A 27,955-nucleotide genomic window follows, 5' to 3' on the forward strand; every position below is an offset into this window, starting at 1 on the left:
ATGCGGTTCTTGTCCCCCAATCCGCCGCTCGACTCGCTGCGACTCACATCGTCACTGCGCACGAACGCCATGACTGGGAAGCAGATTGCCGCCGCATTGGAAACCGTCATCCATGCGATGGGGTTCACCGGCGGCCGCCAACGGCAGCCAAGGCGCAAGCGAACGCAGCGGAAGGGGACGATGCTTCAGTGCTAGAACTGTCAGCAGCTGGGGCACACCGCGCGCGGGTGTAAGAACGCCGTCGCGTGCTTGAAGTGCGCGGCGGCTCACGACACCCGCAGCTGCACGAAGCCTCGTGGGGTGGCCTGCGGCTGCGTGAACTGCGGCGGGCCACACGCCGCCAACTCGCGTAGCTGCGGCTACCTCCGCGAGTCACGTCGTCTACTCGCCGCACCACGCCCTGCGGCGACGTCAAGCACCTCGACGGCCGCCCCGCCCCACCGCTCCGGCGAGGCGTGCGAGCCGCGCCGCCTTGAGGCCGCCACCGATGAAGCTCTGGTTGGCTTCCAAGCCGCCTTTGCGGCCGAAAGGGCCGCACTGAAGGAGCAGCTCGCAGCTGTGCATCGCCAGCTCCAACGGCTGCGCGATGAGCTGCGGGCTATCAAGAAGAAGCCGCCAGTTCCCGCCGCCGCCCCCGCTGTGAGACGTCCGGTGTGGGTCGACGCGGCCACGCAAACAACTGCCGCTCCCCCTCCTGCAGCAATGCAGGAGGTGGCGCCCACGGAAACAGAGGATGTGCCGCCTGGGCTGCCCCCCTCCAAGGTGGCAGCCGCAAGCAAGGGCGCTATGGCGCCTCCTGACTCCTCGCAAGCCGAGAAGCCAACGAAGAAGGAGGAGGCTGAGCATACCATTCCCCACAGTGAGGAACGTGCAGGTCGTCCTGAAGCACATTGCCGCGGCACTCAAGGACGGGTCCTACCCCATGCCAGTCTATCCATACCCCTTTACCCCGCCAGACCAGCCAGTACCTCCCCTCCCCCATAGACCGATCCCCATGCGCACGTACAGATACCGTGACGTGTTAATGGAAGCGCTCACGAAGAAAGAACTAGCCTTGATAAATTCACTCCCCATCTTCACCCCCTCTGAATGGGACGACTTAGTAGACATTATAGACCTATGGGTGAAGGAAGAGTTCCGGTCTGGTAGGAGGAAGGTGGATCCCGAAGATCAGAAAGCCTTGGAAGCCATTGCACGTCAACAACGACCGTATTAGTAATGAAAACCATGCGAGGCCATCATCACAGTAGCGGAGACTCTTGCTAAAACCACCGGCCAGTCACTTAGGCCGTTCGTTTTCCATTTCTCTCACTGTCCCTCTCACTATTCTTTAATCTTTCTTTTATTAAAAAAAAATGCACAAAGCCAAGCCAAGCAGCACGATAAAGCCATGTAATTTTCTAGCCAAACCGTCATGACAGAAGGTGAAGCGCCTCGTGCGCTAGTACTTCGCCCCCAGTCGAGGGTATCTTCCTCCTTTACATGTGCAGGTCCCGGTTCTTGTCAGTCGTACCCAGCCACCAGCGAGGTTCAACCACCAGATGATGTTGGACAGTTGCTCCGAAGCAATATTGTGGGATTTGCACAACGTCATCCGGCGGCACACCCGTGAAGACTATTTACAATTAATTTCCACATTAAATTGATGTAGTGGGAGGGGATATTCTAGCATTTCAGGCCTGAATGTGCCTTTACTGGCGAGTGGAATTCCCAGAGCGGGGGTGGGCGGGGGGGGGGTGAGTGGCGGGAAGGCAAGGGGAAGGGAGGGGAGGGGAGGCTTTCTCAGAAGGATAGATTGTCTGTGGTGTCACCGCTAGACACCACACTTGCTAGGTGGTAACTTAAATCGGCCGCGGTCCTGTAGTACATGTCGGACCCGCGTGTCGCCACTGTGTATTCGCAAACGTAGCGCCACCACAGGGCAGGTCACAAGACACGGACTTGACCTCGCCCCAGTTGTACGGACGACATAGCTTGCGACTAGACCTACCAAGTCTTCCTCTCATTTGCCGAGAGACAGATTAAATAGCCTTCAGCTAGTCCCTCGCTACTACCTAGCAAGGCGCCAGTTATATCATTGCTAATTGCTTACTACTATGCAAGAGATGTATTTCAACAAGAAGAACATCATTAAAAGTTAAGTAGATGACAATCTCTCTTCTTTTCTTTATAGTTTTTCATCCAGTCTCCTGTTTCAGAATTTACGCCCGTCTGCGTTAGTTTCGCGTGCACCTAGCCACTCATTGTGTCGAGACCTTAGGGAATCGACACAACAATATTTTGGCGACGAGGATGGGATGCCGCGCCCACGTTGCAGTCTTTGTGTTATATTTGCTCTAATTTGCTTGTGTCATGGCTTCGCCGCATTCTCCAGATGTACTGTCCGAATTTTTTCGCTTGCAGAATCAGCAGACGCAGGCGTTATTGGAAGCCCTTGGACAGCTCGTCCAGGGTCAACGTGCGCTGCAAACCGATGCGGCGGCAGCCGCTTCTTCGCTACCGCAGCCACACAACGCTGTCGCACCGCCATTTAGGCCCTTTGAAGCCACAACCGAAAGCTGGACTGAGTGGGCCGATCAGTTCCGGTTCCACCTCACAGCTTATGGAATTCAAGGTAAAGAGCGGCAGCCGTTTTTGCTTTCTTGTGTCGGTGTGTCTACCTACCGTGTGATAGTGAAATTGTTTCCCCGACGCGACGTCGCAACTCTGTCCTACGAGGAAATTTTGTCGGCTTTAGATGCCTATTTCAAAGAAACAGTTAATGTAGTTGCAAAACGGTATACGTTTTTTCGTACAAAACGTACGGCCGGTCAGACTAATAGGGAGTGGGTTGCAACTTTGCAAGGACTTACTAGAGACTGTGCGTTTGCCTGTGAATGTGGCCTCCCATATTCAGATACTATGGTGCGTGATGCAATTGCACAGAACGTTTCTGATGTTCGCATAAGGGAACAGATTTTGAAATTAGTTAATCCCTCCCTGCAACAAGTGATAGACATATTGGACAGGCAAGACACACTTGACTTTGCTCAGGAATCATTTGAAACTTCGCCAGCAGTGTGTCACATTAATCGACCCGCCCGGCCCGCTGCACGGGACGCTAAGCGGCCCTCGCGCCCGACTTCACAGCGGCCGCCTAGCTTGCAACCACGTGCGCCGCGTAAGCAAGCAAATGCAGTGAAATCTTGCCCGCGGTGTGCCACTAGACATTCGCGTGACAATTGCCCGTCACGCCAAGCTATTTGCTTTTACTGTCACAAGAAAGGACATGTACAAAGTGTTTGCCAGAAAAAGTTAAGATCCGACAATCACACAAATTCCAGGCCCTTTGCTTCGCGCCGGAATCGCACCCAGGACAATCAGGCTCGTGGACCTTCGCCCATGGACATTCATGTCGTTCGTTCCCACCCGTCCAGTGACACTTTAGCTAACAGTGACTGTGTTCGTCCCACCCAAAGTGTGCGTCGACGTCGCCGGAAATCCCGTAAAGTCGCAAGTGCTTCTGTACCTGTCTCCGTTCAAATTGCACGAGACAGTCGCTCTTGTCGTCAACAAGACAATAAACTTTTTGTGGACTTAGACTTTGCAGGAAAAGTGATACCATTCCAGCTCGATACCGGAGCTGCAGTTTCCTTGCTCAATCACGACACGTACAAACAACTGGGCGCCCCGCCATTGCGTGCCGCAAATGTTACGTTAACTAGTTACTCAGGACAGCACATACCTGTGTTAGGACAGTGCAGCCTTATTGCAACATACAAGGGACAGACAAAACTTGTGTCATTTTATGTTCTTCGTTCCTCTAGTGCAGTGAACTTATTTGGTTTAGATTTGTTTCAATTGTTTAATTTGTCTATAGTGAAACAGGTCCTATCCGTGAATCAGACTGTGCCTTCCGCCAGTGTTTCTAGTCTTTGTGAAGAATTTGCAGACATTTTTGCACCGGGCCTTGGTTGCGCTAAGAACTATGAAGCGCATTTGGAATTGAAAGACAACGCGCAACCGAAATTTTTCAGAGCGCGCAATGTTCCCCACGCATTGCGTGATGAGGTCGCAAGAACATTGGCCGATTTAGAATCTCAAGGTGTAATTGAACGTGTGCAGGCTTCTCTCTGGGCCTCACCCTTAGTAATTTTGCCAAAACCTTCCGGAAAATTGAGACTTTGTGTGGACTTCAAGGCAACTGTGAATCCACAACTTGTGACTGCTACTTTTCCTTTGCCCCGCCCGGAAGATCTTTTTGACAACCTGTGCCCGGGAAAATATTTTTCAAAATTGGACCTAGCACATGCGTACTTGCAAATACCTGTGGACGAAGAATCCCAGCGCGTCTTAGTGGTCAACAAGCATCTTGGCTTGTATCGCTTCAAAAGACTGCCATTCGGGTGTGCATCCGCCCCTGCTTTGTTTCAGCAATATTTACAAACTATTTGTGCGTCGGTCCCTACTGCTGCGAACTATCTGGACGATATTGTAATCTCAGGAAAGACAGAAGCAGAACATTTGCAAAATCTCCGAACATTATTTCAGGTATTGCGTCAGAATGGTCTTCGCTTGAGGAAGGACAAATGTGTGTTTTTTGCTCGTGACTTACCGTACCTGGGCCATGTCCTTAACGCCCAAGGTATACATCCGAGTCCAGAGCACCTTCGTGCCATTCAGGACTTGCCGTCACCGCAGAACTTCAAACAGCTACAGAGTGTGCTGGGTAAGGTAAATTATTATCATCGATTTGTGCGCAATGCTTCTTCCATTTCAGCTCCGCTTCATCGCTTACGCCGTAAAGGTGTTCCGTTCGTCTGGACGACGGAATGCGAACGCGCCTTTCGCCAGTTGAAATCGGCGTTACTTTCAAATACTTGCCTTACGCCATTCGATCCCCGAAAACCCCTTTTGTTGATGGTAGATGCATCGGATTTCGGGATCGGTGCTGTGCTTGCGCACACGGATGGCTCGCATGATCGCCCTATTGCCTTTGCGTCCAAATTGCTCTCATCTGCGCAAAGAAATTATTCACAAATAGAGAGGGAAGCTTTGGCTCTTGTGTTTGGTGTAACAAAGTTTCACGATTTCTTGTATGGTCGTCACTTTACCATCATCACGGACCACAAGCCTTTGACATCGCTTTTTCATCCGAACAAGCCTGTACCTCCACGTACAGCGCAGAAATTCATTCGCTGGTCACTTTTTCTCTCGCAGTACCGCTACGATCTCTTGTATCGGTCCACTGCTAAGCACGGAAACGCTGATGCGTTGTCCCGTTTGCCTGTTGCTGAGGATAAAGCATTCGATTCTTCCGAACTTGCTTGCATGTTCATTGATTCGGACGCCGATGACGTGGTCGCATCGTTTCCGATTGATTTTCGTCGTGTAGCTACGGCCACAGCTGCTGACCCTGTCCTTGCTACTGTTTTGCGTTTTGTTGCTACGCAATGGCCCTTGTCAAAGTCACGGATCGAGGATCCTTTGGTTCGCCGATTTTTTGCCCACAAGGAGAGACTTTTTGTCCGACGTGGTGTTTTGTTGTTGCGTTCCGATAATGATCAATCCCGAGTCGTGGTCCCACGTTCGTTGCAGTCCTCTGTCTTAAAGCTTCTTCACCAAGGACATTGGGGTATAGTGCGTACGAAACAACTTGCTCGTCAGCACTGTACTTGGTTCGGAATCGATGCTGCGATTACGAATATGTGCTCCTCTTGCGTGGCGTGTGCCGAACACCAATCCGCACCGCCGCGGAAATTCTTTGCATGGCCGAAAGCCACTTCCCCTTGGCAACGCTTGCACATCGATTTTGCTGGTCCATTCTGGAATGCTCGATGGTTGGTTGTGGTCGATGCTTTCAGTAATTTTCCTTTTGTTGTCCGGATGTCTTCCACGACGTCTTCTGCCACAATCCAAGCCTTGTCTGCTATCTTTTGCATTGAAGGTCTTCCGCAGACTCTTGTTTCCGACAATGGCCCACAATTCATGTCCGCAGAATTTCAGTCGTTCTGCAAGGCCAATGGTATTCAACATCTGACATCCGCGCCGTTTTCGCCTCAGTCAAACGGTGCCGCTGAACGATTGGTCCGGACTTTCAAGTCACAGATGTTGAAGTTGAAAGAGTCGCATTCTCGGGAGGACGCTTTGTTGCTCTTTTTGTCCTCCTATCGCTCTCAGCCCCGCGAGGGTCGCTCGCCGGCTGAGTTGCTCCATGGTCGTCCTCATCGAACTCTGATGTCTTTGCTGCATCCGCCACATCAGGTTCCTGTGCAGCGGCAGACTCCTGCTTTTGCTCCTGGCGACGTTGTCTATTATCGCAACTATCGCGGTTCACGGCGTTGGCTCGCAGGGCGCATTCTTCGCTGCCTCGGCCGCGCGATGTATTTGGTTTTGGGGGCCTCTGGTGGGGTGCGTCGGCATCTCAATCAGCTGCGCCTCTGTCGTCGCCTGGGTTCTGCCGCTCCCCGTCTGCTTTCAGCGACGGAGCCGTCCGGTCAGCGCCTTGGGGACCCATCTACTGGCTCGCCTCATCCCCAGGTGTTACCGACGATGCCTTCCATTTTGCCTCATGGCGTCGCGCCGCCGCAGCCGCCGCCGGCGCCGCCAGCAGCGGACGCTTCGCTGCAGCCGCCACGCGCCTCTCTGGGTCACGCGCCGCCGCTTGCTTCCCGTGACCAGCCGTCCTCCGCCATGGACCTCTTGCCCGCTCCGGACCAGATGTCGTCTTCGCCCGTCGGGTGCTCCGACCACATGGAGGTCGACCCTTCTGTCTCATTACGTGCGCATACACCTCATGTTGACGTGCACCCTGGACTAGGTTTGCAGGCGTTTCCTAGCTCCCCTCGGACCGAATGGCCGGGTGCGGGTGGCACAGCCTCGCCTGTTGTTAGGCTCCCCACCTCATCGCATACGTCAACATGGGGTCCTCCCCACGGCGGGCGGAAGCCTTATCTCACGACCGTTCGCCGATTTGCGGGGGAGGAATGTGGTGTCACCGCTAGACACCACACTTGCTAGGTGGTAACTTAAATCGGCCGCGGTCCTGTAGTACATGTCGGACCCGCGTGTCGCCACTGTGTATTCGCAAACGTAGCGCCACCACAGGGCAGGTCACAAGACACGGACTTGACCTCGCCCCAGTTGTACGGACGACATAGCTTGCGACTAGACCTACCAAGTCTTCCTCTCATTTGCCGAGAGACAGATTAAATAGCCTTCAGCTAGTCCCTCGCTACTACCTAGCAAGGCGCCAGTTATATCATTGCTAATTGCTTACTACTATGCAAGAGATGTATTTCAACAAGAAGAACATCATTAAAAGTTAAGTAGATGACAATCTCTCTTCTTTTCTTTATAGTTTTTCATCCAGTCTCCTGTTTCAGAATTTACGCCCGTCTGCGTTAGTTTCGCGTGCACCTAGCCACTCATTGTGTCGAGACCTTAGGGAATCGACACAACATTGTCTCTCAGGGTTTGCAAACCACTTAACAGAACAATATTTTAAGCGAGGATTGTAAATCTCACAACCTTGCATAGTGGTGTGGTGCTGGCTTTATCCCATTACTCAGTGAATTCTTCATTTTTTTTCGTTAAATACCTGAATGAAACGTTAGAAGTAGATGTGCTTCTTCATTTTACAGCAAAATAGCTATAGCTGTGTTAGTTTGTACTACATGTCTGGGTAGGGTAGATGAAACGTTCCTTCCTTCAAGGGTCGAGCGTGGCTTTGTGGCCTGGTCCTGTACTAGCCACAGCTGGCGAGTCGTGGGCCAGCCAGGCACCAGACTGCAGCCGGCCGGCCAGCCCGAGGCAGACCTAAGCTAGCGGCCCGGTGGGGGCGGACCAGCACGTCTGCAGTGCGTCGCTCCGCCTTTACAGCTCCTTTCACGTAGATATGTTCACTTCCTCTCACGGCATTTGTATGACAGCGAAAAGCAGAAATTCACATCAGGCCGTCCGTTTCAACGGCTCATTGGGGCAAATCAACAAGCTCTTATCGAAGCTGACAGGAGGTATGGCGTGCCGCATACCATTGCAACGAGATGGCAGAGGAATTACCTCGAAAGAGGCACTATCAACAAATCCCCTGGCTCAAGGAGGAGGTGAGTGAGCTCACAGGACGAGGACAGGGAGCTAGTGTCTAAGAGCACAGAAAATACCTTTCTGAACGTTAAGCAGTTGTGGTGGGGGACTAACTAACCCGGCTCCACTCTCAAGATTCACCTTAGGTGGAGGAACACTCGTTTCGGGACGAATTGTCATGTCGGCAGGCCAGAGTTCAGCGAAGACAGTACTGGTATTTGCAGAGCTCCATCTGAGTGCGCCGCGGGAAAACGTCATTTTCACTGGCGATGAGATGTTTCCATCAGTAATGACGGTCTAAGAATCGTTTTAAGGCAGCAAGGGACTCGCCATCGACGCGAATATGTAACCACAACGAGAAGTGGCCGGCTATCATTTTCCTGCTGGGGGTCTATTCTGCGAGAGGAGCAGGAATCCTTCACAGGACAGAAGGAACTCTCGACAGCGAGTAGTACTGCCACGTATTGGAGAATGTGATGCTTCCGTGAACGCGATAGAGAAGGGAACTTCACATTGCCAGAGGACTATCCGCCCTTTCGCAAGTCTGCATTCGTTCAGCAGCAGCTGTCCTCTATTGGCGTCAATGACATGGTCTGGCCGCCACAGGCTGCTGATACGAAATCTATGGGAAAAATCTGGGCTGACGTTGCCAGATAGTTAACAGAGAACTGGCCATGAAGCCAAATAGTTACAGCTGAACCTCCTTGGTACTGCGTTCTTAGAGTCTGGAAGGAAGTTACTTTTTCAGGCTGCTACGTCGAACGGCTGACAGAAGGAAACTATAATTTGGAATTCTGGATGCAATATTGGAGTCCTCAAAACGTTTTGGTTCAAATGGCTCTGAGCACTATGGGACTCAACTGCTGTGGTCATCAGTCCCTTAGAACTTAGAACTACTTAAACCTAACTAACCTAAGGACATCACACACATCCATGTCCGAGGCAGGATTCTAACCTGCGACCGTAGCAGTCGCACGGTTCCGGACTACGCGCCTAGAACCGCGAGACCACCGCGGCCGGCAAAACGGTTTGTTATGTCGCCTTTTTCTTCATTTTTCCTCATTTAGGGGCAATGAAAGATCAGTTGAGAATAGATAAAGTAAATTTTCCTTTGTTCAAAAGAAATTCACTTCAATTAAAAAGGTAACTCAAACAGTACAAATAAAATAAAAATCTAATATTTAACGAATTGTGTGTGACTAATTTAAACTAGATACTTACAAAATAATCCTCAGTAAGTATTTTGTGTTATTTCTAATTCACCTTTGTCTTCCCCTACACAGATTTATACATCCTCCGTCCTCCAAAAATTTGCCAACGATTTCGTCTTACGTTTATTCATTGTTAATTTCTCCTCCATTTTCTCACCCTCACTCTCTCTCCTTTCTTACATTATCACCTCAATTGCCCTTCTATATCATTCTAAACGTTACCGTGTAAGCACTGATGTCTCTTATCACATTGGTCACGTCTCCTAAGTATGTCTCTGTTAGCGAAATACTGTGGCATTCAGCGGACGAGTTTGGCAATTGGAATTTAGTGAAAACACCTCGCTGTAAGGTCAAACGCCTACGATTCAATGATTTCCATAGCTACTGTTTACCATATCCGTGACACACAATGCCCTATTTCGTAATCAGGCAAAACTATCTGCCCTCCTAACTTTTTCGATGTTATCCATCAGTCCTACCTCATATGGAGACCCATACTGCGAGGGAATACTCATGAAGTGGACAGACAAGCATGTTGCAGGCGGTCATTTAACTAGATGTGTTGCTTCTTCTACGTATTCTACCAATAAAAAGCGTTCTTTCGGTTTCCTTCTCCACAATATCTTCCATATCATGAGTCCAATTCGAGATAGTCGTGATCGTAGCGCCTAGATATATAGTTGAATCGACCACATTTTAAATGAGACTGATTTATCGTGTGGAGAACCTCATACATTTTATTATGTAGGTACAACTGTCAGGTTTTGCACCGTGAACATTATTTTCAGCGTTGGTTTGAAGCTCGCTTTGCTCTTCTGAGGACGTTATTAGCCGGAAGCACTACACGCCACAAATCAGAGTAATATTCTGATTGATAAATAGTCTACATATATCACAGACAAATAACAGAAGGTCTACATCACTGTACTTGCGGAATCACGGTCATCACTTCCATTTCACTACGTGACGTCACATCAGTTATTGCAAACTGTAACTTTTCAGAAAAGAGATCACGAAAGCAGGGCACAACTGAGACGATACTCCACAGAAAAGCACTCGTAAACTATTAGGGTCATGACATGTTTTTCTTGAATGGGCTACCATATTCGGAGCAGGACGATCGTGTTTATACAGGCCAACATAGTGAAACATGTCTCGTGACGCTGTGATAGTTTTGTTAGTTCCTGGAATGACGAGGTAATTACCTCTGAAGTTTCACCTCATATATTCCTAGTATACCAATAAAGATTATGAATGAATTCCACTGTGGTCGAGTCGTCGAATGATGAAAGAATTTTTACAGATTGGTTCTGAGTTCGATGTAGCTGTTTGCAGCTCTGTCACAGAGGTGGTGAAGTGTTACTCTCACGTCACTTTGGAACTGCGAGCTATTGTCTCTTACTTTTTACATGGCATCGACATTTTCGTTGAGCAAGCCATCCCCGTCGGCCAACCTCTCTCTCCCCTCCTCCTCCCCCCCCCCTTTCACCGACACACCGACATAGATAATTCATATTATAGACAGCAGATGATTTGCAGCTCTTGCGTAAAAGTAACGTACCTTGTCTGTATGTTATACTTGCTAACTGGAGTGCAGGAAAGTCCGTTCAAGATCATAGGTTCTACGCCTGATGCATCGCAATCACTTGAGTGGATGACAGAAAAATCTTTGCGGAACATGTTTGTGAAAGGGCTCGTGGGTGTATTACTGGCCGGTTAGAAAACGAATGAAACTGTCTGTGACCTTCTGTCAGACTGATGCCGTCAGCAGAAAGACGGAATACAGCTTAAAAAAAGAAATAAGAATGGGTTGGATTCACGGCTTTGCGTTCTCATTGCATGACGCTGGCCACTAGGACATCAACCAATTATTCACAAAAACTCACGTGAAAATCAACATTTTTACATCGTGTGCTGTGCACCACATTATGATAAATAACATTATACTAACATTTGAAATTCGGTGTTTGGTTGCACTGAGTCTAGCTTGTAATAGCTAAGATGTGGGTTCGATACCCGATGGGGGTACAACATTTTAATAGGCACAAACATACCCTGCTCACCTCCAGTAACGTCAAGTATAGAACGCAGGACTGTTCCAGTCGATAGCGAATGGACATATTTAATGTTGATTCGGAACTATTGCAGAGATGGATTAGTTTCGGCTGAGAGAGGCGGAAATCGCTGCTTGCAGAAACTCTGTCTCCAGGAAGCTTTCTTACACTAGTGATGATGTTTTAGTTCACGAATGAATGGTCATGTAAGGTCACAGGACCTGCATTTCTGTTTTTCAGTGACCTTGAGGTTTTTAAAATATTGGCAATGGACTGGGACTTTAGCTCCGATTCTAATTCTTCTCTGGATTTGAACCCTTCGAGGTGTTTCTGGCATCGTGAGGAAACAATGGAATGATGGGACAAACTCCTCGAGGTCTCTAGGACTGGAGCGATCATAACTATTAGTGAAAGGGAATTTTGTAATTGCTCCCTTCTGTTTGGGGTCCGGAACGATGATATTCAGAGGGCTGGAGCCCCAGGCAGCACAGAACTATTCGTTGCATGACTTCTAGTCAAACGTGCACATCTCGGTGCTAGTGAGAAACAATGAGTATTTAGAGTCTCTTCGCGCCTATGAGACAATAGAGAAATGTGCCGGATTCCAAAAGCTGCCATGTAAATGTAATTTGAATCGTCGATTTTAATTCGAGTAGCACGCTGATGGTGAACATATTAAATATGTGACATGTGATTGTGCTTAGTTAACAGTTCATATAGGTAGTGCGTTTTCCGTCACTAGAAACTTACTTTATGGCATTTCACATTTGTGCGTCGGACTTTATTACATACCTTTCGTTGTGACTTCTCAGGGGCAAATTTACGCTTCATGGGGGTTCTGGGTTCAGTGCTAAATGTATTGTCATTTATTTCCACGTTCGAACGTTCGTCCTAGTAAACTGATACTGGTGAACACTTCGATATTTTACGTCTGTTTATGCCTAGTCGAATGTCGATCAGACAAGCAAGCTTTGTTTGGTTCAAATTTGTATTGCGACCAACAACTGTTCGTGTCATTTAATTTTTATCGTAAGATTTCTAAATTAGACTTCGTTACAATTAGTGACAATGCAGAAGTTGTAGTGTCGGCAGATTTGCCAACACTACGCACACTAATTGAAAGAGGCGGCCAAGATGCACGCGCTAACTCACGAAGGATGGAGTGAGGTCTGAAACAGGATACGTAATGAATGCTATAAAGAAAAGTACGTAGCTCCTGGAATACTTAACTTTTAATCCATCCTTTGTATACATCGTTCTTGATGAGACATCTGGAGATTGTGGCGATACAATTGAGACTCTTTAGATACAAGCTATGTAAGGCTAATGGCGCCTTGCTAGGTCGTAGACATTAACTTAGCTGAAGGCTATTCTAACTGTCTCTCGGCAAATGAGAGGAAGGCTTCGTCAGTGTAGTCGCTAGCAACGTCATCGTACAACTGGGGCGAGTGCTAGTACGTCTCTCGTGACCTGCCGTGTGGTGGCGCTCGGTCTGCGATCACTGCCAGTGGCGACACGCGGGTCCGACATGTACTAATGGACCGCGGCCGATTTAAAGCTACCACCTAGCAAGTGTGGTGTCTGGCGGTGGCACCACAGAAGTATTAAGAGCTGTCTCATCTCCAATACCGTCGTACACCAAATATTAGAAAACGTATTATTAGTTTAGATCTGGACTGACTACAGTACATTCGTTTGGCTATACACAGTGGATATCACAAGAGACTAGTAGAGAACACTGGTCTTCACGGCAGAGGGTTTGCAGGACCTGCGACAGAGCTATGCTGTGCTACGGTGGTCGCCTGCACTCAGATTCACATTCAGGGGTAGTCCACTTCCTGTGCTGTCCGGTGTACATTCGCAAGACGACCAGGCTCTGGATGGCCACGTGGCACCAACGTCAGGGGAGAGCCCTCGTGTTCGGCGTACGGCTCTGGCGCATCGTACATCATCTGCAGCAGCGGTCCGAGCAGCTGTTGGCACCACATTGACACGACGAACTGTTACAGATCTGTTCCTTGAAGGAAGTGTGCATTCCACCGACCACAAACCACCGCCACTTGCCACCTCAGTAGTATCAAGCGGGAGCTCATTGGAGGGGAGGTCTGTTGTGTTTTCTGAGGAAAGTTGGTTCTGCCTCGGCGCAAGTGATGGCCGTGTGTCTGTTAAGAGGAGGCCATTTGAGCACCTGCACCGAACATGCTTGCAAGCTACACACTGGACCCACTGTTGGAATTGTGGTCTGGGGTGACTTCTGCTGTAACAGCAGCACTCTCGAGGTTATCACACGCACCGTCAATGCGAATTTTTACGTCCATCTAGTGATTCCATCTTTTCTGCTCCCATTCAGGGGGTGATTTCCAACACGATAACGCTCCCCAGCGCACAGCCGTTGTAACTCACTCAGTGCCGATACGTTGATACTTCGATCAGCAGTACGTCTCCAGAAGACCACGTAAGGGACTTCATCAGACGACAGTACATACACGTTCGTCCTGTGCAACAGTCGGGGGACGCCATTCCCAAACTGTTAATGCTGGTTGTGGATGGCACCGCAGCTGTGTTGCACAGGTGCACGATGTCGGTTTGCATGATTCCTTTCAGCATTCTGGCGGTCACACGTTTTATCAATGCACGAGAATTTTACATCTGCGGTGGCTTCCCTCGCACTTGCAATGTTAAGAAATTTAATGTAAACCTAGACGGACGTACTCCTGAAATTTCATTAATTGTTTTTGTTGTTGCGTTTTCTTTCGGTCAGTGTATATTCTGAGCAATAATGACCATATAATACCTCCCTCAAGTACGCTCGAAGCTACTGGTACTTTTACAGCTGAAGGTATGTGCCCTTATGCGTAGGGCTGCATTGATGAGTTCCTTGAAAACAGGACACAACACGGCATTCTTCACAGACAGATGATTCGCCTCATCAACGCGAATTAGTTTCCTTGCCAACGAGCCGTCCAACTACATGATGGGCCGACAATTGTTACTGGACGTGAATAATCCACATGCAAGGCGGGTTGGCTGAACACGACTACTGCTTGCTACGGCGATAGCACTTTCGTCCTGATGTAATTCGTTATTTAGTGCAGAGCAATAGCCCACGTGGATGAGTGAGGGCAACACGGCGCACGCGAGAACGCAGACTGCAGACTGCAAATCCTCTGAGAGGGGGAACCTCGCTACCGCACAAAGGCAACGAGACCAGCCCTGCTCTGTCGTCTCGAGAGCCCCCGGCCGAGGTCGTGGCACACGCCGCTGCACTGCCCAGAGCGAATTGTTCTGATCTCTCTCTGCATTTCTGCACGCCTGACCCTCACAAAGGGACCCATCCCTGCCGGCTGCAAATCTGTTTTGCAACGAACACGCGCGTACGTCGAGCACGAGATGAATGCAAAGCTCTTACGAGGGGTAAATTCTATTGCAGTTGTTAAATATCCTACAGAAGAGTATTTTCAGCGCCGAGCCCTTTTCTGCATACAGTTTTACCTTGTCGCAAATAGAGGCATGCAGCAAAGTACGTTGATGGCCACTGGAGTTCCACACCATGAAGACGACATGCAACAAACGTCAAATATGCATGGTGTATACCGCATGTTTGGATCGAAATAATTCATTCGCTTGAAACTCTGGGTTGTAGAGAGCATTTCAACGCAAACGCTCATACACATTATGAAAAAATATGTACGTATGTTCCACATTTCCTAAATCTGAAATCAGTCCAGTGATTTGAATCAAACAAGATTGCTACACATATATTTTCTGTCTAGATAAAATCGCTATCTACAAAGGGGTTGGGGTGCAGTTGAGAAGTAGTGTAACCCTCGATGCGAGAACATCCATAGTTCAGTTTTCCAGCGTATGTTGCGAGGCTGAGTGTGTTCTCAATCTCAAACTTTAAACACAATTTCAAACCTTTACTAACCTTTTTCTCGCTGCCGACCTCCACAAGATGACGGAAGAAGTTTGTAGCTTACTACATTTTCGCTGTTGATGCAGTAAAACTGCCACATAAAGCATGACGTCGTATTTACTACTTCTTTACAAATTTTACACAAAATTGTCACATATACCGGTGAATGTACCTGCTAAATGATATCATTGTTGACGTAGTGCCTCCTGAATTACCTGTCATACAACACTAAATATCCTGCATGTAGTTTCTTACGTATTCAAGTTTATTGCTCGCTGCTACTACTAACTCTATTCGCAACACATTTAACAGGCAGTAGGGACATGCGATTTTCGAAGTACACCCAGTACTACATCATTGCACAGCGCATATTTCAGGACATACTGCGTCATATTTCTTAAACTGCGTGAATATCAAACTGCAGGGCGAAATTCGCTAGACATACTGGTGAAATATGTCTAAAAATACGTGTCAAATACGTGAACTTTGTGTGAAATATGTTTGACATTTGCGTATGCGAGCAAAGCCACGGGTAAAAAACTCATCCTAAACGCCTAGTACGATTTCAATCGAACTTGATACACATATTGAAGTCGGGAAAGAAGTACTGTAAAGATAAGAACCACCAGTCTCCTATTGGATTGAGTGTGATAACGTGGAAAGAGAAGGGAGGATGAGGAGATGGACAGATGGCGAGGGAGGAGGAGGATTTAGGCGCAGATAGATAGCAAGAGGATATATGAGCGGGGGAAATTGTCCATCTCCTCCTCTCCCGTATCTCTGTCAAAGAGGAGAGAGGAAGATATGGACAGCAGAACAAGCAGATGGCGGAAGAGACAGGCAGATGGGTGGGGGAGGAGAAGATGAATAGACAGAGTTGAAGGAGATGAGCAGAGAAAGGCAGTACTAACAGATCGACAGAGAGATGGGAGAGGTGGGGATGAGACAGGAAGAAAAGAGGTGGAGATGAACACAAAGAGGAGGAGGAAGAGGAGGAGCAGATTGTTAATTTGCTCCTGCCACCTCTGACAGAGAGGAGAGGAAGGAGGAGATGGAGTAAAAGACATCTGGAATAAATACGTATCTGGGTAACCCTGGGTTCTCATCTAGTCCATACATAAAGAAAGCTTACACACTGTGTTCCTCATTCGGTAAACATGTCGTGTGGTGCCTTTTTGTAAGAAGAGCGTACTATGCCTCGTGTAAATCGTTAGAAAACGACAGCGGCAGGGTAGTGACCTAAGGAGACTGCTCTTTATCGTTCTATGATACGGCTGCTCGAGTGTTTTGAGATATCGCAACTGTCAAGCGAATATGGAGGAGGACGAGGAGGAGAATTAGTGTTTAACGTCCCATCGACAACGAGGTCATTACAGATGGAGCACAAGCTCAAATGAAGGAAGGATGGGGAAGGAAATCGGTCATGCCCTTTCAAAGGAACCATCCCGGCATTTGCCTGAAGTGATCTCGGGAAATGACGGAAAACCTAAATCAGGATGGGCGGACGCGGGATTCAACCGCCGTCCTTTCGAAAGCTAGTCCTTTGTGCTAACCACTGCTCCACCTCGCTCGGTAAGCGAACATGGAATCCAAGTGGTTTGTAGAACTATACCCAACGCCTTGATTGATTTCAGCGGCTCAGCGCGTCTAGTTACCTGCAGAACAGAAATGTTAACAAAATCCACATATTAGTGTCCAGCAGCTGCAACAGAAGCTAATTTACGTCTGATTATAGCGGAGGACCACAGGATACACGCCGTCTTCAGCTATGACTATCACACACAAACAAATATTGAAATCCTAAACCATCCATTGCGTACATTCAGAATAAGACAAGGACTAGAAAATTCAGGCTCGATTCATTGTCCCTGTTGGTTAAGACACCCTTTACTGTACAGATGATACATCAAACAGACGGAACTTTGAGGTTACATATAATATGCCTCCAACAGATTTTCAAAGTTTCAGAAACAGATTTAAGAGAAAAAAGATACAGAAGAAGTCTGTTCTTATATACATTACATGTAGCAAAGAGTTGAACTTTTATTCAAACTTGAAATAAGCTAGATGAATTTTATGTCAAGTGGAACATATACAGTAACTCTAACTCGCCGATCAGGTACATTACGACCTAACCCAACTGGCCAGACGAATATACTACTAAGTTGTTAGATGATCGTAAGTTTATAAAATAAATAATTAAGAATAAACAATTTAGGTAGGCGGTGTCTTCAGTATTTGTTTCATGATCTACTTGTTGTAGAAATCCAAATCTTGCCGAACTATTACCCGTGTACAAAAGGATATGAAGATTATTTCATGAAGTAATTCGAACTTCATACTTCGCATTCGAAGGGTTCATGTCATAATTTCAAGCTACGATTTGTAATTTCCATGAGCAGAGAGTTACTTGTTTCAAGCATTCCTGCTTGTGAAGCACATTTCCTAATGTGAAACCATAAATGATTTAAAATTCCCAGAATCCAACAAAAGCTATCACTGGAGTAGTACCTGCTTCAGCAGCAAAAAATGTATCACCTACTCAAACAACGAAGATGTAATTCGCTGTTCCTTCCATTCAGCAGCTAAGTTCCAGTCACAAGTGAAACTTGTGCCCATGACGTTTCGGAAATGTTACTGAGAATGATGCACGCCTTTGTCAGGACTCTCCGACATCACAAAATTCTGGAAACATCATATAGCTTAAGGTAAAAGAAAGTGACTTGAGAATATGACAACTTTTTACAAGTGAAGTGAAAGTACGAAATTTAATTTACGACCAGGTGAGAGGAAATGCAGATTTCGGTCAGAAGAAGGAATATATATAAAAAAAAGTGAAATATATGCTAATCTGTAAATATCCCATATCCAAATTATTCAAACTTAAATCCACAGAAGATGCCTTAAAGAAAAAGGAGAAAAGCGTCTAGAGTAAATAAAATAGATTGCAACAAGGAAATGGTGTCTGAACTGCCATGCAAACAAACTTATTGCTTAAAACATTTGCAGCAAGTATTAAATTTTTGTTTTATAACTTATGCCATGTCAGACATTCTAGTGGCCTCGACCAGATACGAAGATAAGTTCACCTCTACGTTCATAAAACCACGAAACCCGTAAGATTCAATACCACGTATAACTCAATCTTTTACCTGAATATGTAAGTGTAAAGAACAAAAACAGTTGACTTAGTTCTCAGAAAACAATGTACACTGCATAAAAATGTGGTTAACTTCTAGTTAAAAAATTAAACCACTGTCTTTTAGAATACACGAATTTGATTTCGGACTATACAAGTCATATTTGCAACTTGCAAGCACTATCAATATTATGACAGCCTTCTCCCATTTGATCAACAACGTCGAGAGTATGTTGCACTCACTGCTGAAAGACGTTGTATATCCTGTGCTCAGACGCTATAATCAGATGTAATACAGCTTCTGGCTGCAGATGCTGAAATTGAACGTTAATTCATAGTTACTTGATATATTGTCCACCATTAACCTACACTATGCCGCGTTGAACGTCAAAACAAAAAGGTAGAGTGGTGTTCAAATTGTTGCACTGTTATCAAGGTGTTTTGTCTCTCTGTGTTGTTATCTCGCTTTCGGTGACAATACCTAGCACCAGCAATCCAACTCCTCTTCAGACCACCCACAAAAGTAACGGCTTGAAACATAACCTTTGCCATCGTACACCTGTACTCTATTGCTTACTGCATAACGATAACGAGGGAGAGAGAAAAATTAAGAAAATCGTTTTTTATTTGTGAAGTACTCCCCACAACAGATATGCATTTATCCCACTGTGAAATAAGATGGTCGGTACCTTCATGGAAAATGACTGCAGTTGCCTACAAAAGAATTACTGTACCAACATGTGCACCTCTTCATCTTAAGCAAATTGACACTACCACAGCTCACACTTCATGGCTCTAAAAATATGGAAATAGCATGGAGGGAGAGATCGGGAATGCATGGAGGGTGTGAAAGGATGACTCCTCTATTGTAGTTAAAACGACGTTGACAACATGAGAAGTTTCACTGAGAAGCTGTTACACATCCTCCATACAGCCCCTATCTGCAGGCTATTTCTATAATTGTGGTGCCGTGAAGAAAGGCCTTCAATTCTAATTCCAGTAGCACAGCCGACCTACCCCCAAAATGTGAAATGAAATGTTAGAATAGTATTATATGACAGACACTGATGCAAAAGAGCCTAACAGGAAGGAGAGAATCTATCAAAAGGGCAGTTTTGCGAACATTGAACTGGTTGAATCCTTGACAACCGTCAATCTGATTGGTTGGTTGGTTGGTTGGTTGACCAAACTACGAGGTCATTGGTCCCTTGTTCCTAATAAAACAATGCCACAAGTGTGAGAATAAAACAGACGAGACACATAACACAAAATGGAAAGAAAGGAAATACCACTAAAAGGAACAAAAGGGGACAAGAAAACAACAGAGATATGCAAGAAACAGTTCGCACAGAGTAAAGCAAGGAAGCAGATTACAATGGCTGGCCAACCACATAAATAAAAAGGAAAAGCCAGCCACCCTGCTACACATTAAAACCTCCACCATAAAGGCACTAGGGTGGAGGACACAGAGGGACAAAGGACATGCGTTAAAACTCAGATCCAATGATAAAACCCACCCTCACAGATGAAACATAAGACCATCTTCGACTGCCAGACTTGTTGTCATTGATTTTAGCAGACAACGCATCATTGGTTGATATGAAGTCGCAGGGCAGCCAAATAAGGACAGGGCAGAAGAATATGGGCCACTGTCAACCAGGCGCCGCACCCACACTGAGGTCAGTCTTCATGGCGCAGGAGATAGCCGTGGGTCACCCAGGCCTGGACAACGCAGAGTCAGCAGAGAATCACGCAGTCCCTGCGAGAGGCCCTCATCAAGGACTTCCACACATTCGTGGTCCCCTTAACGGCTCACAGTTTGTTGTGCGTACTGAGATTTTGCCATTCTGTCTCCCATACATTATTCATCCCTAACGCTCTACCCAGCTGAGCTAAAATGTTCCATTTATGAGTGGGAGGCCTTTGCAGTGTTGTTTGCCTTGGAGAGATTTCATTTTTATCTTTAACATCAGCATTTTGATCTGCAGACCTGATAACCAAGCCTTAAGTTGGGTCCAAGCTCGGTCCACAAGGATCGGACATATTGCCCACTTGGCTGTCCAAATATCAGCCTTTTTGCTTCACTGTTAGGCACATAAGGGGCATCAATAATTCAGTAGGTGATGCATTAAGTTGCATATTCGCTTAAAGTAATCAGAATGATAAGGGTAGTCCATATGCTGAGAAGTCCAGTTGGACAATGGCTGTCCTCTGAGAGGTTCCCGAGTTTTTGACTAATTTGAGAGAGAACGGAGCCTGGATCCTTTCTTGAAGGTAATTAAGCAGCAGCTTCTGGAAGGTAAGTAGGTGACATTTGTACTCTGGAGGAGGGGACTAAACAGCAAGGTCATTGGTCCCATTGGATTGGGAAAGGATGTCCACTGTGACCTTTCAAAGGAACAATCCTGGCATTTGCCTGAAGCAATTTAGGGAAATCATGGAAAACATAAATCAGATTGGTGGATATGGGTTTGAAGTGTTGTCCTCCCAAATGTGAGTCTAATGTGGTAACCATTGCACCACTTCGGTTGATGTTTGGTGTGACGGGTTACAGTGTAAGGAAGGGCATTGTATGCCACCAAGCCAGGAGTGAGAAATGTTTCGATATTTGTTTTCCAGGTGAACCAACTCTTGCTATTTACTATTATTTCCATAATTCTGCAGCGGGTAGTCATTTAGCAGTTGCCAGAACACTCTAAGATTAGGGAGCACCTCGCCTGCCCCACCTTGTGTCAGGTGGTTTAGAGGTTAGTGAGCTAATGTCACAGCAGCTAGGTATCCAAGACTAATCTTAATTCTCAGGTGGTGATGTTGCATTCCAGGAAGGAAAATAACCAAGTGGACAACCTGTCCATCAATTACATTTGTCCCTGACCTAGGACATGGGATGATGACCATTATATCCCGGTTGTCGTGGATGCTCTCTTGAGTTGTGTGTGGCTTGTACTAAATACTGGCATCACACCCAGTCTAAATATTCGGCATTTACCTGAAGTATTTTCCATTATTGGCGTTCCAAGATCAATTGTTAGAGATAATGTGCAGCGTTTGCTTTGCATCAGTTTAGGAGGTTTTGCTGTGCAAAGGAGGGTTGCAGATACTAGGTTATTGTGGTGGAATGATCAATGCAATTCTCAGAGAGTTAATCTGAGTCTCAAGTCAATTCTTATTACATTTCATCAGCATTCTCCATGAAGACAGAATGCCTCACTTAAATGGTTAAACCTGGCTTTTAACTCTGGTCACTGCGAGGCAAGTAAGGCCACTACAGCCTCTTCTGTGTCAAGCTATCCCGTGAATTCCCAGTGTGTATGGACATAGAACTCTCACTCCAGAGAGGCACGCCATTTAACGAAGGATGTCACTTCTCTGAGGTTAAGCCAGGGGATAAGGTGTTCATTCATAATTTTTAAGTTTGAGGGGGCAGGGTAAAAAGGCAACCTTCAAATAAGCCATGCCCGCACTTTTCCGGCACCTGTCAAGTCTTTAGGGTCCTTAATACAGTCAGTCTCTTGGTCCAGAACATGCAGGCTGGAAAAATCTGGGTAACCCACGTATCTCTGGTCAAGAAGGCGACTAGTTTCCTTCTTGCTGTGAGAGAACAGGGAGAAGAAGCCTGCTTTTCTGTGGGGGAGGATAGGCCATGTGGCATGCGGGTGACACATCAATTTGCACCTTTGTGCTATCTTCTATTATGCCATAGGTCTGGTGGTAGCGGTGTCTGCTGGCTGTTTTCACACAGTTGGGAGGTGTGGTCACGAGCTGTTGGCAGCTATGAACAGACACTGGTTAACCTAATACAACATCTGGGCTGGCTTCAGCACAAGATGGCATCGTGTAACAATGAGAGCCAGAGTTGTGTTCTTGCAGGGCCGTATTGCGGCAGCTAAACTGTGGTGTGCAGCGGGTAGTGCCTGAGTCTTCCCTGTGAAGCTGTTAGTGCATTCTGCCTGGTGGTATTTTGTTACCTCAGATGTTGCTAATGGCCAGTTCTATCACGAAGCAACAGTTATCATGTGGGATGTATTTCTGATACATTGTCTCACATTTTAAGCCCTATGTGTTTGGAAACTCTAATGTGACCACATCCCACACCTGGCCATCGTGTTCAAATTTTAAAAATCATTCTATCAACAGAAAAATTTGCTCAAACTAAAATAAACGCAAAAAGAAACTGAGCGCTCACCTAAAAACAGTGTCAAAAGCTTACAAACTGACTACTATACATCTTGAGATCATTTTGTCCCCCAAGAGTAACTGGTGTTCTGTATTTCAAATAATTGTGCCAAGTGAATTGCCATTATTTTGCATGATTGAAGGCATCTGTTTCACATCATATAACAAGTAGGCCTAATTTTCTGAAGTAAACATACACTCGGATAGCTATGGGCATGGACTCTCAAAAATTTTACGTTATGAACATGGTACAAATGCATCTAGTTATGTGAAACCATGAGCATCTATGCATAAAATTATAAAAAAACATATAAGCCAGAACTTCATCAAACGCAAATGAATGCACAGTAATAGTGGGGAGAGCCAATGATATTAACAAAAATGAATTATCGAGTGCCATCGAAAACTTAAAGGAAATACTGGATAGCAATCACAGTAAAACAATGTTGATCATTGGAATTCCACACAGACACAACCTCATAAATGACTCATGTGTAAATAAAGAAATCATGAAAGCCACTAAACAGTTCAAGAACGCATGCAAACTGCATGAAAATGCTCAATTTCTACCTGTTAACTACCTAGAGAGAGACAGTTTTACAATACAAGGTATGCACTTAAATGGAAAGGGGAAGAGGCTTCTCAGCTCTAAAATTATGGAGACATTGATGGCAACAGCAGACTCAAGAATACCATGCCAGCCACAAATAATACTAGAGCAACCACCACCACCTACAGCAATGAAACCATCAAAAACTGGCAGCAACAAAAACACTATAATATCAGAAATATAACCACCATCATCAGGCCTCACCAGTGGCAGAAAAACCAGCATTGACTGAAGCAAGACAATCCCGATCAGATGTGGCAGGAACTACAGATGCAGCACCATCATCTCAATCAACAGCAGAACCATCGTCATCAGAGACAACAACAGAGCCGCTATTGAAAGTGGTGGCAGCATCAGCATCACCAGAATCAGGACTATCATCATCACATGAACAAGCAACAAGGAAAGAAGCAACAACAGAAGAACTAACATCAACAGAAGAAACTACTGCAGAAGAATCAATATGAGCCACTCATAACAAGAGAAAAACTTCACCACCATGCCATCTTAATGTTTTTTCCATTCCAGTTTCTACTAAAATCCTTAAGATAAGTAATCTATATAAATTTGTGTCTGACCAGTTTAGAGTAGATAATTTTGATGACATCACATCTAGAATAGCAAATAATAATTGTATTATGCATTTGAATATTGGAGGTTTATCGAGTAATCTGGTCAGTAAGCTTCATGACTTAGAAATACTTCTGGAGAGAACAAAATGGTCTGTAAAGGTTATTTGCTTAAGCAAACATTGGCTTACAGATGAAAATATAAATTTGTTGAACAAACTTACAGATTACGAAGTAACAACTACCTTCTGTAGAGACCATGGGTATGGTGGTTCTTGTATTCTGGTTCATTCATCAGTAAAATTCCAAATTAAGCAAAATTTTAGTAATTTAAATGAAGAACATATATTTGAGGGTTGCTGCATAGAACTTAAGGACAACAACAAGCTGATATTCAGCATATATCGTACCCCTGGTTACTCAATCTTCTGCAGTTTTCTGGTCGAACTTGAAAATTTACTCCATCAACTCAAAACTGAAAATTTATGTAAGAAAATTGTTTTTGGAACTGATTTTACTAGAGATGTGAGAAAAATGACAAATTCGCCTTTAAGATGAAGGAGCTGATGTCCACACATGGTTTTATTCTAAATTTTGTAGAAATGACAAGGGTAACTGTTTTGTCGGCATCCTGCATAGATAACATTGCTAGTAGCTTAAACTACAGAGTAACAGAAAAATGTGTAGTAAGCTTAGGGATCTCAGACCACAGTGCTCTATTAGTGCCATACCCTGTGTTAGCGCAAAGCACACAACTAAGAAAATCAGAAATCTTAGACAAGAAACTATAGAAATGTTCGTGAATAAAGTCAGCAGTAAATGGTCATGAGATGAGGCTAAGTCCTCAGTAAGTGAAAATTTCAATAACTTTCTGGAGGCCTTCTTGATGGTGTTCAATGAATGCTTTCCTTTTCTAACTACATAAACTGACACACCTAAGAAGGGTTCGTGGATAACAAGGGGTATTCAGATTTCAAGCATGAGGAAAAGGGAACTTCATATTGAGGTGAAAGTCAATTGAGACCCAGAATTCTTAAATTATGTAAGGCAATATAAGAAAATCTTTGCTAAAGTTATCAGACAAGCAAAAAATTGGTGAATAATAATTACATTTCAAATGCTAAAAATAAGTCTAAAGCAATAAGGACTATTGCAAAGAATGAAATAGGTATCAAAAAAGGCAGACAATGGAAACAGCCACTTCATAAATTCATGTAAAACTGATGAACTTTCACTGGCAATTGTGTACCCTGTTTCCAGTTTATGTAATCCCAATAAATTTAAATTCATCTGTATATGCTATTCTGAAGTAGCTAATATCAAGTCCTTGAAAAATTTATTATTTTTGAAGGAATTTCATCCCAGCCTACAGAATTTAAAGGCAGTCACCCATAGTATTACACATCCTCTGTCCCTTATAATGAATCTATCTTTTGAGGAAGGATGTTTTCCTAATAGACTGAAGTATGCTGAAATATGACATATTTACAAAGTAGGCAGACATGATGAAGTGAGTAATTATTGAGTAATCTCATTGTTATCAATATTTTCCCAAATATTTGAAAGAGCTGCACGTAACCAGATAGTTAACTATTATAATCTGCATAAAATTATCCAGAACAATCAGCATGGTTTCGAAATAGGACACTGCACTGTGCAAGCCATTAATGAACTTCTTACAGAAATTAGTTGTAGTGTAGATAAAAATATGAATGTATCGGGCATCTTTTGTGATGTAAGTAAAGCCTTTGACACAATAGATCACAAACTACTACTTTATAAGCTACAAGCATATGGTTTTACTGAAAATTTGCTAATATGGATGTCATCTTACCTACTAAACAGGAAACAAATAATAGTAATAGAAGAAACTGGTAAGAGATTCTTCTCAAATGAGGTCTGTGTGACAAACCTTGTTCTGTCTTTTTCCATCCTTGGGTCAATATTGTTCTTGTATTATATAAATGACCTGCCGACTAACATAAATTCAGGCACTATTCTTTATGCGTATGACTCTACAGCAATAGTCTGCTGAAGATGACTAATTACATTTTCCCTTTTCTTGCAACAGTCTCTGGCTGGAAGCGAGGCCTGCGTGAGAAATAATGGTCTGAAGTTAAATCTAACAAAGACATAAATCATTCACTTTACCACAAAGCAAGTTGTACAGGGTATACTAGAAATACCGTATGAGGACAATCACCTTGCCACCACAGACTGTACCAAATTTCTAGGTGTAATGCTGAACAAGAATTTATCATGGACAGACCATGTAGATGCCATGTGTCACCATCTAAATAGTCTGAATATAATAGAGGAAACATTCCACGTGGGAAAAATATATCTACAAACACAGATGATGTGACTTACCGAACGAAAGTGCTGGCAGGTCGATAGACACACAAACAAACACAAACATACACACGAAATTCAACCTATTGCAACAAACTGTTCCCTCATCAGGAAAGAGGGAAGGAGAGGGAAAGATAAAAGGATGTGGGTTTTAAGGGAGAGGGTAAGAAGTCATTCCAATCCCGGGAGCGGAAAGACTTACCTTAGGGGGAAAAAGGACAGGTACACACACACACACACACACACACACACACACACACACACACACACACACACACACACACATTGTTTGTGTTTATTTTTATGAAAATGTGTGTGTGTGTGTGTGTGTGTGTGTGTGTGTGTGTGTGTGGCGCGCGCGCGCATACCTGTCCTTTTTCCCCCTAAGGTAAGTCTTTCCGCTCCCGGGATTGGAATGACTCCTTACCCTCTCCCTTAAAACCCACATCCTTTTGTCTTTCCCTCTCCTTCCCTCTTTCCTGATGAGGGAACAGTTTGTTGCAATAGGTTGAATTTCGTGTGTATGTTTGTATTGTTTGTGTGTCTATCGACCTGCCAGCACTTTCGTTCGGTAAGTCACATCATCTGTGTTTTTAGATACATCTAAATAGTCTAATATTTGTAATGAATGTTATAAGCAGTATAAAAGAAACACCAGTCAAAAAAGTTGTATATCACGCATATTTTGTATCTGTGATTAGATATGGCATAATATTTTGAGAATCAGAGAAAACAGGCTACAGAAAAAAATCATTAGAGCCATGTCAGGTGCAGAAAAAAGAAAACCGTGCAGACCTCTAATCAAGACCCTTGATCTTATGACTGTTCCTGGCGTCTGTATCTATGAGACAATTAAGTTTTCTAAACAAAACCCACAACCTTGAGGATAACCTGTTTAAGCATGTTTACGAAACAAGAAACAAATATCAGTATAAGTTACCAACTCATCGGCTAAAACTGCTGGAGAAGAGACCTAACTATATGGATATGAAGCTGGGAAATAAAGTTTGTGAAAAATTTTAAAATTATGAACCAGAAGAATTTGGACATCATTTAAAGAAATACCTAGCAAGTAAGTATTATTACAGTGTAGAGGAATTTATGACTGACTCATGAATAAGTGTGCCTGATATTACACTTTGCTTAAAGTACTTTCTAGCATGACAGAATAAATATTTATTCTCAATTTTACTTTTTTTCAACATGATTATTTTAAATCATTTTGTGGTACTTTAATTACAGGTATTTTGTAATTTTTTCTTTATACTTATAAAATCAGATGATTGGGGCATAGGTGAGTCATCAGTTGAAAGCTACTTCTAATTGTATGACATGTTATGTGACAATAAAGATTCGATTCTATTTTCTATTCTATTGTATTCTATTCGCCCCTAGGCTGAGTAGAAATGGGGAGAAATTGAGCTTACACATTTTCGAAATGGGCATCTACACAACTCTGTGTCCATAAGCTATAGAAAGGAAGCGATCTCATAAATGACTGGGTTTACAAATCTTGAACTCTAAATGTGGAGGGTAATCACTTTCCAGTTTCATCACTGTCTTTCCAATCTCAATATAAACTGGTCATGGCACCTTGCTAGGTCGTAGCAAATGACGTAGCTGAAGGCTGTGCTAACTATCATCTCGGCAAATGAGAGCGTAATTTGTCAGTGAACCATTGCTAGCAACGTCGGCTGTACAACTGGGGTGAGTGCTAGGACGTCTCTCTAGACGTGCCGTGTGGCGGCGCTCGGTCTGCAATCACTGACAGTGGCGACACGCGGGTCCGACGTATACTAGCGGACCGCGGCCGATTTAAAGGCTACCACCTAGCAAGTGTGGTGTCTGGCGGTGACACCACATT

At 44.9% G+C, this 27,955-nt stretch overlaps 1 protein-coding gene across 1 annotated transcript; it reads left to right on the plus strand.

Moving 5' to 3' along the window:
* LOC126260275 (uncharacterized) lies at positions 1–23,637 on the plus strand. Its single transcript, XM_049957601.1, has 3 exons — positions 1–152; positions 282–912; positions 23,368–23,637. Exons 1-3 carry the CDS (start codon positions 1–3, stop codon positions 23,635–23,637), a joined length of 1,053 nt encoding a protein of 350 aa, XP_049813558.1.
* The last annotated feature ends 4,318 nt before the right edge of the window (positions 23,638–27,955 follow it).

This window comes from Schistocerca nitens, chromosome 5, assembly GCF_023898315.1.
Source record: "Schistocerca nitens isolate TAMUIC-IGC-003100 chromosome 5, iqSchNite1.1, whole genome shotgun sequence".
NCBI classification, from domain to species: Eukaryota; Metazoa; Arthropoda; class Insecta; order Orthoptera; family Acrididae; genus Schistocerca; species Schistocerca nitens.

Excerpts from the sequence above, each read along its gene's own strand:
- LOC126260275 (XM_049957601.1), top strand. The coding sequence starts at position 1 with ATGCGGTTCTTGTCCCCCAATCCGCCGCTCGACTCGCTGCGACTCACA. Across the intron at positions 153-281 it reads GGCCGCCAACGGCAGCCAAG|CTGCACGAAGCCTCGTGGGG; the intron begins GCGCAAGCGAAC and ends CGACACCCGCAG. Across the intron at positions 913-23,367 it reads GCCGCGGCACTCAAGGACGG|GCCTCACCAGTGGCAGAAAA; the intron begins GTCCTACCCCAT and ends CACCATCATCAG.